The sequence below is a fragment of the Ruditapes philippinarum genome, unplaced genomic scaffold, assembly GCF_026571515.1.
Source record: "Ruditapes philippinarum isolate M1 unplaced genomic scaffold, ASM2657151v2 ctg374_1_1_1_1, whole genome shotgun sequence".
Classification (NCBI taxonomy): Eukaryota; Metazoa; Mollusca; class Bivalvia; order Venerida; family Veneridae; genus Ruditapes; species Ruditapes philippinarum.
In genome coordinates, this window is record NW_026860247.1 from 330,055 (window position 1) to 346,249 (window position 16,195).

The window sequence follows — 16,195 nt, forward strand, 5'->3', positions numbered from 1 at the left end:
CCTTACTGCAATCTAAACTTTATATACAAGAGCCCCATATGTTTCCAAGTTAAAAAGGGGCATAACTCCAAAAATATTCCTTTTATAATTATGTCCCATGTCTTACAACTGCACCTTGTCATGATAAGCAAGTATTACGAGTTTCATGTTGATAATTTTTAACATATTTAAACAATGGGCTAAATTAAAGTTTTTGAACAAAGACAACAATGATAACAGACCAGTGATCATAATATCTCGACATTTTCTTCGAAACAGACAAGCTAATAAATAAACTGTTTCACATCCCATATAACATTACTAATAATCATTTTAGATATGACACAATAAAAACTACAGCAAACATTGTACAGAAAATCCATATCAGTACTGTTAGCAATGATTATGAAACAGCCATATTGAAAGTAGGAATAAGAAAACCAATTCTAATTCATTATTCTAAATTCTCCTAATCTACATATCTGGTACATATAAAAATATCTCTTGAAAACATTGAATTCAATTCTTTTAGAAATCAAAACACACATGAAGCTTTGAATCGTCATGTTATATAAATGTACTTAATTTTGATCCCTTCATGGCAGAGAAGCAACAGGTTTGTTGTTGCCTCTCATCTGATTGGTTGCTTCAATACCCCTATTTTTAAAGTGACCAATGAAAATAATAAATTTTATATAGCCAAATCAATTATTCAGAAAAATATTCAAATTAATTCTACATGATTAAGAAACAGTCCTTTGTCAATATAATGATAATCAATTATTTAATTTAAAGCTTAACACCTCAAAATGAGTAAAAAGGAATCTTAAAGAAATCTTATAAAAAAGTATATTTATAATTTGAGCCGTGTCACGACAAAACCAACATAATGGGTTTGCGACCAGCATGGATCCAGACCAGCCTGCACATCCACGCAGTCTGATCAGGATCCATGCTGTTCGCTTTCAGTTTTTCGACTTGTAAAAGCGTTGATAAGCGCAGACTGGTCTGGATCCATGCTGGACGCAAACCCATTATGTTGGTTTTGTCATGACGCGGCTCATTTAAGAAATATACAGGTACATGTGTTCACAATCCAGGTGAATATAATAAATATGACAAACATTGTTTTTGAACCAACATTTTAAAGTTATATCTCGTTACTAACTCGGTAAAAGCAATTTCTGCATATTGAAGAAGTTGAAAATTTGGTAACTTCCGAAGGATATTTAATGTTATAACCTAATTTAAATCATGTTATTAAACATTATTCATTCAATTTTTTTGAAATCATGTACATGTTTATTAGAACAATCTTTTCTAATTTGAAAATATCCGTTCCTAATTCAAAACATAATACATGTACATAGAGTGAAAAATAAAAATCAATTGCTACCATGATTACTGATTATCAACAACAAGGTGCCTTGAAACCAGTGACTACCAATTTCATGAATTTGACAGAATTTGATCTGTTGGACCCTCGAGTCAAAAATAATACAATCCCATTTCAATGATTTTACCAATCTCATAAATCCTCTTTCATAACAATCTTTGATAAAAAATTACTTAAAACCTAAATACATAGTTCATCAATTTTTTGGCTTATTCTGCTGCCCACCCCTTACCACTTTTTCATCAGGGTTCATTTCTTGATTCTGTACCCTTTGACCTCCTTTTATATATTGTTCATTTTCTTTTTTGTTCACATTATCTTTAGTGTCATCATTTTTAGCATTAACTTTCTCTTCTGGTTTCTCTATTTTTGACTTCTGAGTGGTGCTGGTGGGTTTTGTGGTTGTAGTTGGCTTTTGAGTGGTACTGGGCTTCTGGGTAGTTGTAGGCTTTTGAGTAGTTGTAGGCTTTTGTGTGGTTGTTGTTGTAGGCTTTTGAGTAGTGGTAGTAGGTTTTTCAGTGGTGGTTGTTGTAGTTGTTGGTTTTTGGGTTGTTGTGGTAGTGGGTTTTTGAGTAGTAGTTGTTGTGGTAGTTGGTTTCTGAGTGGTAGTGGTGGTAGTTGGTGGTGGTAGTTGGGTTTTTCAGTAGTTGTGGTGGTTGGCTTTGGAGTAGTTGTTGTTGTAGTGGTAGGCTTTTGAGTAGTGGTTGTTGTGGTAGTGGGTTTTTGAGTGGTGGTAGTTGTAGTGGTAGGCTTTGGAGTAGTGGTTGTTGTAGTGGTAGGCTTTTGAGTAGTGGTTGTTGTGGTAGTGGGTTTCTGAGTGGTGGTAGTTGTAGGTTTGGGAGTAGTAGTAGTTGTGGTAGTGGGCTTCTGAGTGGTTGTGGTTGTTGTGGTAGGCTTAGGAGTAGTGGTGGTTGTAGTGGTAGGCTTTTGAGTGGTGGTAGTTGTTGGTTTGGGAGTAGTGGTTGTTGTAGTAGTAGGTTTTTGAGTGGTGGTAGTTGTAGGTTTAGGAGTAGTAGTTGTTGTGGTAGTGGGCTTCTGAGTGGTAGTGGTTGTTGTGGTAGGCTTAGGAGTAGTGGTTGTTGTGGGTTTTGGGGTAGTGGTAGTTGTTGTGGTAGGTTTTTGAGTGGTAGTAGTTGTGGTAGGTTTTTGAGTTGTTGTTGGTTTTTGAGTGGTGGTTGTTGTGGTTGTGGGTTTGGAGGTGGTAGTGGTAGTAGGTCTTTGAGTTGTGGTTGTTGTTGGTTTAGCTGAAGGTACCTTTTTCTTTGATGCTGCTGCTTCCTTTTTAGCAAGCTCCTCATCCTCACCAGTAAAAGATCTATACTTTGCAAGGACAAATTCTTGAACATCATTCCATTTCTGTTTCACATTGTTAACATAGACTGGTCCATTTGTTTGTACCCAAACAATACCATTATCAGCATAAAGCTTTACCTTCCTTCCAACGTCAGCAGCAACATCTTGCCCCTTTTCAATGTAAGGTACAATGTTCGTTTTGGTCCATGGTACAACAGCAGTCTCAAACTGTATCACTTCACAGAAGTTATGTTTCGGGTCATTCTGACAGAAGCCAAGGATACCGGTTATAGCTGCCAGGAGAACACCGAGAGTAAGGAAGATCCAGAACAGGACTTTCAAACAGCATTGACTGCCACCTCCTCCGCCATCTTCTGTAAATGTATCAATACAATATGAGCCGTGTCACGACAAAATCAACATAGTGGGTTTGCGACCAGCATGGATCCAGACCAGCCTGCGCCTCTGTGCAGTCTGATCAGGATCCATACTGTTTGCTATCAGATTCTCTACTTTTAATAGGGTTTGTAAGCGAACAGCATGGATCTTTATCAGACTGCGCGGATGATCAGGCTGGTCTGGAAATGCACTATGTTGACTATGTCATGGCACGGCTACATTACTTTTTCCTTGCAACAATATATGCTTTTCCAAGTGGGAAATAAAGATAAAGTAGCCATTAAGAAAATATAAAAAATACAGATGATATCATACACATATATAAACCTGATTTTTCATAAGAAATCATATGCTACAAAAATGTTGAGAGCCATTTCTGAGAATTTTTTTAAAAATTCACAAAATTTTCAAAATTAAATTGTAACTTTCAACATTCCTTTTTATTACTAGGAAATGACTTTAAAAAATATAGGTCAGTAATTTTGTCTTATGTCTAATTATTAATTCATCTGCTTTTGTGTGTGTGGTTTTTTTTTACGGTTCTTATGATACATTAAGTTTCATACAGTTCTTTTTTACTTTTCACAAACACTGAAAATGTATCCAATTTTTACAGCATTTATATGTCTTATATATGCCCAGAGTAAATATTTAAGAAACCACCTTAGTGAGATATATTTCATATCAATTTTAAACAATCATTCTCTTTTTGTGTTGCCATATCTTTACATCAGCTATGAACAAAATATTATAATTTACCTTTCTTTGCTGCCTTTTGTTTTGTTTTGCTTGTTGATGGTTTTGGTTCATCTAAAAAAACAGAATCAAATTTACAATTTTAGAACAGCTGTGGACGTGGCTGGTCACTTTTACTGTGACTAATCATAAAATCTTTTCTACAGCCATTGGCACTTTACATTTGCTCTGGCATGTATAGAAGTTTTAAGGTCTATGTGAAAGTAAAGGCAAACAGTACTGGCAAACTGCTTGACAGTCTGCCCAGGAATGATATGGTGGCAGAACTGTGCTCTGATGAATTCAAGGTGGCTAACTGCCATGATCTGGAGGGTAAAGTACTAACACCCCCACCACTTTGTGCAAGAAAAAACCCCAAGAGTAATAAAATATAAAGTTAGATATTGACTAAGCAAATGACCTTTGCAAAATCCATTACATTGCATGAATACCATAAAAGATGATAAGAATTCAACAATTTTTTTCTCAAGATATTAAATTTTATCTTTAAGACCTAGTAACCAGGTAAAATCCCAAGCAATGTATAATGGGCCATCCTGCTACTATTTTTACCCATCTACTTTATAAAACGACCCTGCTTATGACCCAGACCCCTAAAAGGCTAAATCTGTCCCATTATCATCATTTCATTAAAACTGGCAATGTAAACGCAAATACAAGTTAGTTAATACAAATTTATTTCAGTTCGATTGTGTTGGAAGCTATAAACTTATTGAAACACTCTCGAATCCATTCCTGGAACCAACCAGTACTATCGTAAGCTATAAATGTAAAGTTTCATGTTCAAGGAAATAACAGCTTGCCCCTGACAGGGTTTGAACCCACGCGGTCAGCAATCCTTAGATTACTAGTCCAACGCGTTACCCACTTGGCCATGCCGCCACCTACATAAAGATAGATTGTAACTCACTCTGTTGTTCTTGTCTTTCAGGTGTAGTTTGTTTCTTGGCTTTCTGGGCTTGACGCTTCTCTTGTTTCTTTCTTTTCTTATCTTCGGATATTCTTTGTTTCTCTGCCTCTAATTTAGCTTCTTCTGCTTGCCTTTTTTCTATTATACATTATATATCATATGAAACAATAATTTTATAAGAACTTAGTACTTACATGCAACAGGAAATTGTCACAAAACCAGTTTACTGCCAATATTACATATGTTAAAAACAATATAATCTAGATGAAATCTTTCGAGAAATATAGAAATTATGCTGGGAAAAAAAATGTTTACACTCTGTTGTCTGCCAACAAAACCAATAACCAAACATGGCGTACTCTACATCTATCATTAAAACTTAATACACTTCTGACTGGGTAAAAATTACAATTGTTCATTTCTAAAACTTAATTATCCTCCATATGTACTCACTTTTCTCTTCTTCACGCTGTGCCTGTATTTTCTTCTGTATTGCATTATGAATCAACTTGTTATGTGCAACAACCTGTAAAAGCAATTATAAAATTTTGCATTTTAAACAACAATAAAATAAACAATGAATTATAATAATGTTTTATCATCAAACAGTAGACACTGAAGAATATATCCATTTTTCAGTATATGAGAATATACAGCTCATCACCTTAGCGCAGTAACAGGTTAACTCCTGATATAATTTAATTGGAGTTAATCCGTTACTGCACCAAGGTGACAAAATACATTTTTCAGTTAATAAATAAATGTATACATTATGTAATAGAAAGAGCATCGAAACACGAGGCTATCTGATTTGTACGAAAGGGCATAGTTTTGATGTTCTTTCTCTTTTGTATCATAGTCAAACATAAAAACACGTTCCCTGTTGTCACAATATGAAACCCCGGGAAAAAGTAACCAATGAACGAGCATCTGAATATGATTTTTCTGTCAATTTCCCTTTCTCTTCTGTCACAATAAGTAAACCTCAACAAAAATGAGCCAATCAATTGGCATGCTTTGTGGTGAGTGTAACTAATACCTGCACTCCAGTTAACGCACTGTGCATTTATAATATGTATACCATTTAACTCTGACATATTTTCAACAGAAAGGTCCTCAAACTATGATACAACAAAGACTTACCCTTCAGTTTATAAATATTTAAAGACTTATTTTTCAGTTTATAAGTAAATTTTTTTCCCCCTATTTGTATGATAAACAAGCAATTATCATAGTATTGCAAGCAATCCATAAGTCCCCTACCGGTTAGAACCTTATCAACATTCTAAAGGGCCATTAGTCATTCACTAATGTTTCAATTTTTCTATATTTTAAGTGAATTTGTTGGAAAAGTTCTTTAAAAGTGATCACAGGAAACAGTTTTTATGAACAGACAGACAGACAGACTGAAGGACAGTCCACACTCTAAAGTTAATATTTGAAACATCCCTGTTACCAAAATATAACATTTTTAAAAGCAAAATTCTTAAAAAGGAGATAACTCTTGAATTAAAGATGCAATTTCATAAAAAACTAGAAATGTGTCCATAGGACACGGGTGCCCCCACCGCGACACTGTTCTGTCAATCTTTTTACTAAGTCAAGGGAAATAACTCTACAAATACTGGATAAATCCACAAGCCAAACCCCAGGTGCAAATCTAAAATATGCTGAGCAACCTGCCTATAAGGTTTATTGACTATGTCAAATCCTTTTCGAGAAACTTGCGACACAAGTTGAAAATTGCAAAAATTTTCTACGTGAAGGGCAATAACTCTAAAAATACTAAATAAATCCAGACGAAAATACCTGGTGCACAACTGCACATGCTGATCAATATTCCTGTAAAGTTACATGACTCTACGTCAAATACTTTTTGAGTTATGTGCGACACATGTTGAAAATTGCAAAATTTTACTAAGTCAAGGGCAATAACTCTGAAAATACTAAAAATATCCAGACGAAAATACCCAGGTGCACAACTACACATGCTGATCAACATTCCTGTAAAGTTTCATGACTCTAGGTCAATTACTTTTTGAGTTACATGCGACACAAGTTAAAAATTGCAAAATTTTACTAAGTCAAGGGCAATAACTCTGAAAATACTAAAAATATGCACATGAAAATACCCAGGTGCACAACTACACATGCTGATCAACATTCCTGTAAAGTTTCATGACTCTAGGTCAAATACTTTTTGAGTTACATGCGACACAAGTTGAAAATTGCAAAATTTTACTAAATCAAGGGCAATAACTCTGAAAATACTAAAAATATCCAGACCAAAATACCCAGGTGCACAACTACACATGCTGATCAACATTCCTGTAAAGTTTCATGACTCTAGGTCAAATACTTTTTGAGTTACATGCGACACAAGTTGAAAATTGCAAAATTTTACTAAGTCAAGGGCAATAACTCTGAAAATACTAAAAATATCCAGACCAAAATACCCAGGTGCACAACTACACATGCTGATCAACATTCCTGTAAAGTTTCATGACTCTAGGTCAAATACTTTTGGAGTTACAAGCGACACAAGTTGAAAATTGCCAAATTTTACTAAGTCAAGGGCAATAACTCTGAAAATACTAAAAATATCCAGACCAAAATACCCAGGTGCACAACTACACATGCTGATCAACATTCCTGTAAAGTTTCATGACTCTAGGTCAAATACTTTTTGAGTTACGTGCGACACAAAAGTGAACGGACGGACAGACGGAAGGACGGACGGAAGGACGGACGGAAGGACAAGGGCAGACCTGGGGTAATCACTAATCGTAATCATCGATTTTTTAATTGATTACATGATTACACTGTAATCATCATGTAATTGATTACCTTGCTCAAAATTGATTACAGTAATTGTAATTAATCAATTACAGCTAAAATTCAGTCTGTAATTATGATTACAATTTGATTGATGTTGATTACTTTCAGATTTTATATGAAACTATTGAAATTCAAATGATTTATTTCACATGTTACAGTTTAACTTATACTCCTTTATAATGATATTTAATCACAAATTGTGGAGTGTAAATTGATTGATTTTGATACACAATAGCAACATTTTTATTGAATAGAAAGAATGTTCTCTATTGATATCCATATTTGAAGTAAATAATAGAAATTGTCATAATAAACAATGATTGTCCATAAAGGTAGTAAAATATCAAGTGAGATGTTTTAAGACATCACTCACAATGAAGAAAAAAGTTATAATCCATACAGTTAATCAAATTCTAACTGAAAGATAGACATCATTGTTTGGCTGGTATTCTTACCAAAATGTCAAATCATTGGATTTATGATGTCTTTGAATTTCCTAAAGAGACATCTGGAAATGTGACAGCACAGTGCAAATTGTGTCCTAGGAAGATAAATGGAAACACTAAGTCACATCCAAAATTTCATTACCCACATAAAGGTATGTTAAATTTAGTTTAACATATTTTGGTTTAACCATTTTTAAAAAGTTTCAAACAATGAAGATAACTTCTTTACTTTGTATATTCTAGAGTTTATGTCAGATGCATATTACCATATTTTAATTATATGCAACAGTTATTTTGTAAGGTGAGAGACAATGTGTCTAAATTATAATGGATACTGTTGTACCATTGAAGTGTTTGTAAAAAATCAATAATTTCTTTGTAAAGCCTATTGTCTCTTTAAATTCCCATACAAAAATTTATTGTTTTCACACCTGTTTTAACACCTGTATACAACATACTGTACAATTGACACTTTTCAAAATTTCTGTTGCAGAGAGCTCATTATGAAACCTATACCAAGAAGACTGATGACCATTCCTGCATCATAGGCCCCTGTAGAGTGTTTGTTTGATGTTGCGGGTCAAATTTTCCGTCCTGATAGATGCAGTCTGACTGACAAGACGGTTTCATGAACTTATGATGCTAAAGTGCAATACTAAAATATGATAAAGTGATGTGACAGTAACTAAAAGTGTGTTAAAATGATGTCACTGTTGATGAGCTGGAAATCCTTTGTGTATATAATGTATATATTAAATAGCATTAAGAAACTTTTGTTTATAGTTATACATTGAATGTAATCAATTATCAATCAATTACTTTCTTAAAGTAATTGTAATTTAATTGATTACAGAGGCAAGTCTGAGTAATCAATTGTAATCAATTACAATAAAATCTGAAAGTAATTGTAATTAAATCAATTACTGATCAATGTAATCATCCCCAGGTCTGGACAAGGGTAAATCTAAATGCCCGCCACTAACGTGGGGGCACAAAAAATCAGCTCTTTTTGGCTAATCACAAATTATGTTATATCTGCCATGTTTTAAGACTATTTTTTGCCAAGGCAACCAATATTTTTTCAAAATAGGGAGAACAGATAAGACATGCATAATCTCAAGACTGCCATCTATCCATATGTCAAGTTTCATAAAAATATTTCCAGTACTTTTTGAGTTATCACTGGATTCAATGTATGTGTAAAATTTGCCATATTTTCAGTCTATGTGTTGCCATAGCAACCAGAATTTTCAACATAGGAAGAAAAGAAAAAGAAGTGCATAATCTCCAGACTGCCATCTACCCATATTACAAGTTTCATAAAAATATTTCTATTACTTTTTGCGTTTACACAGGATCCAGTTTATGTGTAAAATTTGCCAATTTTCAGTCTATTTGTTGCCATGGCAACTAGAAATTTCAACATAGGAAGAAAAGAAAAAGACGAGCATAATCTCCAGACTGCCATCTACCCACATTTCAAGTTTCATAAAAATATTTCCAGTACTTTTTGCGTTATCACTGGATCCAGTTTATGTGTAAAATTTGCCATATTTTAAGCCTATTTGTTGCCATAGCAACCAGAATTTTCAACATAGGAAGAAAAGAAAAAGACGTGCATAATCTCCATACTGCCATCTATCCATATTATAAGTTTCATAAAAATATTTTCAGTACTTTTCAAGTTATCGCGGGATCCAGTTTTGTGGACGGACGGACTGACAGACAGACAGACGGACAGACAGACAGACGGACGGAGGGTAAACCTAAAGTCCCCTCCGGTTAACTGGTAGGGGACTAATAAAGTCTTTTTATGTTTAGAAGAACATGTATATAAAGACTTACATCAGTAGCACATTTCTTGCACTGTTTCTCGTCTAAGCAGTCTCCAGCAATTTTCTTCAGTCCCGGTTCCAGCGGGTTATCTTTCAGATCAAGCCATCTGAGTTTGGTCAGCTGGTACATGCTTACAGGTAAACCTGTGAGTTTATTACCAAGGAGATCTAGATGCTGAAGCCGAATCAAGTTTCCGAAATCATCGGGGAGTTTTGTTAGAAGATTCTTGCTAAGATCTATCTTCACGAGATGTGTCAGTGTACAGAATGTATCCTGAAAAATAATGTGAAATGTGCCTATCTCTTCAAAAAACAACAACATAAAAAACCCAACTACAACAAACAATAAAATCGAAATATTTCATACAGTGAATAGGTCACACAACCCCTCTGAGTATCTGCTTAATTGGTAATCAAATAAGGTGAATTAGAAAAATATATGTCTTGGTATAATAATAAAGCAAATTAATGAATCTTGAATAAATTATTGATGACATTTTGGGTAAAAATAAGAATTTTCAGTGATTGTGAATGGGTCCCTTAACTGAAAGTATCTACAGTCTTGGTAAACTTTACATCACTTTGAAAAAATGATAGTTTCAATGACTGTCGCACAGGATAAATCCAAAAACAATATCATGTCAATAGACAAAGCTGTCTTTAAACACAGTGCACAGAATCAATTTGTGCATAAATCTAATTCTTAACCTGCATAGGTGCAGGCTGACCTGGCTCTATACTGGTAGCAATGACTGACCACATTTGGTTACAGCAGCTCCATAGCTAATGATGAGTATTTACAACTAATATTTTCAACTGATATTTAACTGCTATATCAATTATTTAAAAACTGAAGACTATGTAACATATGTTTTAATAACAAAGCCACTTACAGGTAAATCAGCTAGGAGGTTACATGACAGATCTAAATGTGTTGCTTTCTGCAGCTCTGCCTGAAATAGACAATTATCATCAAAACACATTAAAACTTAAAAGGGGTTGATAATATATAAAAAGGCAGATATATTTATTATATTAGAATTCTGATATATTTATATACTGTTACTTGCTGTTACCAGAAATAAACTTTTTTATGCCTAATGAATGAAAAAGTAATAACAGTCGATTATGTAAAACAAGACGGTGGAAATCAACCAACTTTAGGGTTGGATACCGATAACCGGTACTTAGACCGTACCGAAAACCGTTTCATAATTTACCGGTATATACCGTTTCAAAAAGTACCGGTATTTTTAACGGTATTTTCAAAATTAAAAGCAACGAATATTTACAAAAAAAACAAAGGAAAATGAATAAAATTAACGATTATTTACGTCAATAATATCACAAAAAGAATGCAAAAAGGCCGTGGTCAGAAACGTCCATAGTGCAAGTCAAGGGAGATCACTACCGAGTGCACGTGGTAGCAGCGATATTCGTATTTACAACAAGAACTGTCGGAGGACAGTAACGCTCGACTATTCGAAAATTTGTCACAAGGGTGTTTCATTGAGTATAATAATGCTTACCTATATGAATACATAAAATTGTCCGAAAAGGTACAAACTCTTCAAGTTTCAATACATTCCCTTCAGTAGTTATGGAGAGACAAGCTTACATGCAAAAACTTTACCAAGAATTCATGAGTCGAAAAAGGGGCATAATTATGCAAAAAAAGCAAATCAGAGTTATGGGACTTGTGCCAATCATCTTAGATAATCACAGAGAACAAGTGTGTGAAGTTTCAATCAATTCCCTTCAGTAGTTATGGAGATACCAGCTTACATACAAAAACTTAACCAAGAATTTCTAAGTCGAAAAAGGGGCATAATTATGAAAAAAAGTAAATCAGAGTTATGGGACTTGTGCCAATCAGCTTAGATAATCACAGAGACCAAGTGTGTGAAGTTTCAATCCATTCCCTTCAGTAGTTATGGAGATACCAGCTTACATGCAAAAACTTAACCAAGAATTTCTAAGTCGAAAAAGGGGCATAATTATGTAAAAAAGCAAATCAGAGTTATGGGACTTGTGGCAATTATCTTAAATAATCACAGAGAACAAGTGTGTGAAGTTTCAATCCATTCCCTTCAGTAGTTATGGAGATACCAGCTTACACGCAAAAACTTAACCAAGAATTTCTAAGTCGAAAAAGGGGCATAATTATGTAAAAAAGCAAATCAGAGTTATGGGACTTGTGCCAATCATCTTAGATAATTACAGAGAACAAGTGTGTGAAGTTTCAATCAATTCCCTTCAGTAGTTATGGAGATAACAGCTTACATACAAAAACTTAACCAAGAATTTCTAAGTCGAAAAAGGGGCATAATTATAAAAAAAAGCAAATCAGAGTTATGGGACTTGTGCCAATCATCTTAGATAATCACAGAGAACAAGTGTGTGAAGTTTCAATCCATTCCCTTCAGTAGTTATGGAGATACCAGCTTACATACAAAAACTTAACCAAGAATTTCTAAGTCGAAAAAGGGGCATAATTATAAAAAAAAGCAAATCAGAGTTATGGGACTTGTGCCAATCATCTTAGATAATCACAGAGAACAAGTGTGTAAAGTTTCAATCCATTCCCTTCAGTAGTTATGGAGATACCAGCTTACATACAAAAACTTAACCAAGAATTTCTAAGTCGAAAAAGGGGCATAATTATGAAAAAAAGCAAATCAGAGTTATGGGACTTGTGCCAATCATCTTAGATAATCACAGAGAACAAGTGTGTGAAGTTTCAATCCATTCCCTTCAGTAGTTATGGAGATACCAGCTTACATACAAAAACTTAACCAAGAATTTCTAAGTCGAAAAAGGGGCATAATTATAAAAAAAAGCAAATCAGAGTTATGGGACTTGTGCCAATCATCTTAGATAATCACAGAGAACAAGTTTTTTTAAAGTTTCAATCCATTCCCTTCAGTAGTTATGGAGATACCAGCTTACATACAAAAACTTAACCAAGAATTTCTAAGTCGAAAAAGGGGCATAATTATGAAAAAAAGCAAATCAGAGTTATGGGACTTGTGCCAATCATCTTAGATAATCACAGAGAACAAGTGTGTGAAGTTTCAATCCATTCCCTTCAGTAGTTATGGAGATACCAGCTTACATACAAAAACTTAACCACAGGGACGCCGACGCCGACGCCGACAAATGGGTGACTGCATTAGCTCGATTATTCTGCGAATAGTCGAGCTAAAAACCATTATAATAACATGCTGCATAAATTCAAATACTTGATACAGCATTTGTTGATCACTTTTTGATGTATTATTCGATTTTTATTCCCAAAAAATATTGTTACTTGCTATTAAACATTTCTGCAATATTCATTAAAATATTCGAATTTTATACATGTCGTTGCTCATGTCAACAATATTATGGTGGGGTCTCGATCAAAGCGGTCTCCGGTCTGGGCACATTTCACTCCTAAAGAAGGAGGTGGTGTTTGCATTTATTGCCAAACGTTTTGCCTTGGGAAAGGTGAAAAAACCAGTAATTTAATAAAATACCTGAGACTTAAACACAATTTACAACTGAAACAATGTTCTCTATTTGACTCGTTGAAGCCGGAGACTGCTCAAGGAATATAGAATATAGTAAGCAATTTCACAAAGAAGCTTGAATTTAATTTTTATTTCATTATAAAACAAATCAAAATAAAATACCTATAGCAATAATGAATACATAATGAATACGGCTGCTGAAACATACACTTTCAAGTATCGAGTATCGGTATCGATAATATACCGTATCGTTTCATGAGTATCGGTATCGTATCGTATCGTTTCGTTCTTAATGATATCCAACCCTAACCAACTTCAAGGGTGGATCCAGCATGCCCACTCAATTTTAAATGTAGGGGTACATGTACCCCCTGTCATTGAATATTGGGGGTACATTTCAAAATCTGGGGGTACACATAAGTTTAAACATGTTTTTGTTTGTAAGAACATTTTAGTCAACATGATATTAATGAACAGCTGTTTCACTTAGTATTACTACCAAGTAACACTGACACAAACTCATCACTTAAGGTAGCAATATAACAGCCATTACAATCACTGGTATTTTGTTTAGTCCATACGATTATTACCCATAACCAAAATTTTGTATATCCGAGATTATGTACATTTATTTTAAAATCTCAATTATTTACATTTTCATTTCATATGACCTGCATAAAGTTCACAATTGAAGGTAGTTGTTAAAAAATCAAGTGATTAACTTTTTGCTGATCATTGGAGAACTCAAAATACTTTTTGGCAGTTGTAAATATCCAAAACTTTTCCGTTTCGTTCTTATTTTCTTAAGACAGTACATGTGACGTCAAAACATGACTAAAATATTTACGAATCAGACTGAGATGACTTTGAAAGCAGACATGCAATTGTGGCCGGGTTTAGACTGTTCCTATCCATAGGTAGATGGCAACGACATTTAGTTAGGCTATCCCAAACATTCATTCTGACTATTTTACTTTGCGTGCATGTACCCCCTGCTTACAATTTTTATGCCTGCATCTAGAATTGTGTGCGTGAATTATGCACTGTAGTGCATGAATGGGCATGCTGGGGTCTAGAGGAGAAAATGATCTGTTTTGGAGTCTCTGTATCAAACATTTAAGTCTGATTTTACTGAAAAAAAACTGTTATAAAAGTGAATCACGAATTACAGTCAACCCGGCCCCAAGTCAACCTGGCCCCAAGTCAGCCTGGTCCCTAATTGGTCAACCCGGCCCCAAACCAATTTTATTTCTGGTCAACCCGGCCCCATTTTTTTTATTATTTATTTTGCTTTAAAATGTAAACACTTATCAAGAAATAAGATAAAAATTAACAACAAAAAAAAAGTTCAATGATGATATCTTTTATTATTATTTTATATATTCATTGTAGTGCTTAGACATATTTAGGGATATACTGTAAAAAGATCAAACTTCTGATAGTACTTTAACAGTTGATGAATAGTGTTTTTATTCAAAATAGCACGTTTAAAGATAAAGATGTTAAATTTGGGAAACTAAACTTTTTTTTGACATATCATGGAAAAGAAACCTTAATGTGTTAATTTAATTAACAACAATAATGATATGATCATTTATATTAGATTAAACGCAAAACACTATCAATTTTCCAAACACTTAGTAATATTCCAATACCTTTTTACACAGTAAATATTCTTTGAAAATAAGTTAATAAAAAACGAAACAAATATTAATTATAATGATGAACGTATTCAATAAAAACATTCAAATGAATTGAAAAAATATTGGTGGAAACTATATTTATACAAACCTTTTAACTCGAAATTCTATGCATTTCTTCCTAATAATTGCATTAACACTCACGAAATCATCTTTAATTTACATCGAATAAAGACATGAAAGATACTACCAACTTATTAAAAGGATTTGTTTTCACAGCTATACCTTTTTTGTTAATTGATTGCTTTAAACTGTTTGATTATCGCATCTGAATTAAATAATGTTGATGTACATATAATTGTTGATGTTATATAATAATTCATCATCAATATTGCGCATTAAAGACTTAATCGGCGCAATTAAATTTACCGACAAATATATATTTTGGGGCCGGAATGACCAATTTTGGGGCCGCACTGACCAATTTTGGGGCCGGGTTGACCAAATAAAAAAACCGTGGGGCCGGATTGACCAATTTTGGGGGGTTGACTTTGGGCCGGGATGACTTGGGGCCGGGTTGACTTGTACAGGTGAATCACACATGAATCCATCACAGACAAGTAATTATAAGAAACAATCAATGTATAATTGAAATAATGATATCTGTCATTCACCATAGATATATATTGTCAAATATTCTTTGCACTGAGTAACTGATACTGATAGTTCTAAATTCTATTACAAATCAAAATCATTCAATTACAGTAACTTGTCTATAGATGACATGTGTTTATGTTACGGAGAAATTACTGCTGTGTGTAATAAATATGTCAGTTTGATGTTTTTCGAACTTTAACAACCAGATGCTGAAAATTAGCAAAATGAAAGTAGAAAATTTGTACCCCACCCACGTCTTACACAGTGAACGACAATAATAATTACCAATTCTTTCACAGGAACTGTAGTTAAATTATTCAGACTCAGATCCAATTCATTTCCGTCAAGCTTTTCCTTTAAATTTTCTTTCGGCATGATGAACTGATAAAGAAAACTCGAATTATAAAATCACCGAATTTTATTTTTGGACGTTTTTGCTAAACGTATCACTTCCGCCTGTAACGGACTGAATGGGTGGCCTTTAATATCGATATTTTTTTCGTGTATTTCAACCAAATTTATTAAATCTGTTTT

At 33.8% G+C, this 16,195-nt stretch overlaps 1 protein-coding gene across 1 annotated transcript; it reads right to left on the bottom strand.

Moving 5' to 3' along the window:
* Positions 1–1,738: 1,738 nt before the first annotated feature.
* On the bottom strand, positions 1,739–16,144 carry LOC132759361 (uncharacterized). Its single transcript, XM_060751125.1, has 7 exons — positions 15,947–16,144; positions 10,746–10,805; positions 9,863–10,126; positions 5,187–5,259; positions 4,734–4,871; positions 3,827–3,877; positions 1,739–3,042 (listed from the first exon to the last, which is right to left on the bottom strand). The coding sequence occupies exons 1-7, from the start codon at positions 16,034–16,036 to the stop codon at positions 1,739–1,741; spliced, it is 1,980 nt and encodes a 659-aa protein (XP_060607108.1). The 5' UTR covers positions 16,037–16,144.
* Positions 16,145–16,195: the final 51 nt, after the last annotated feature.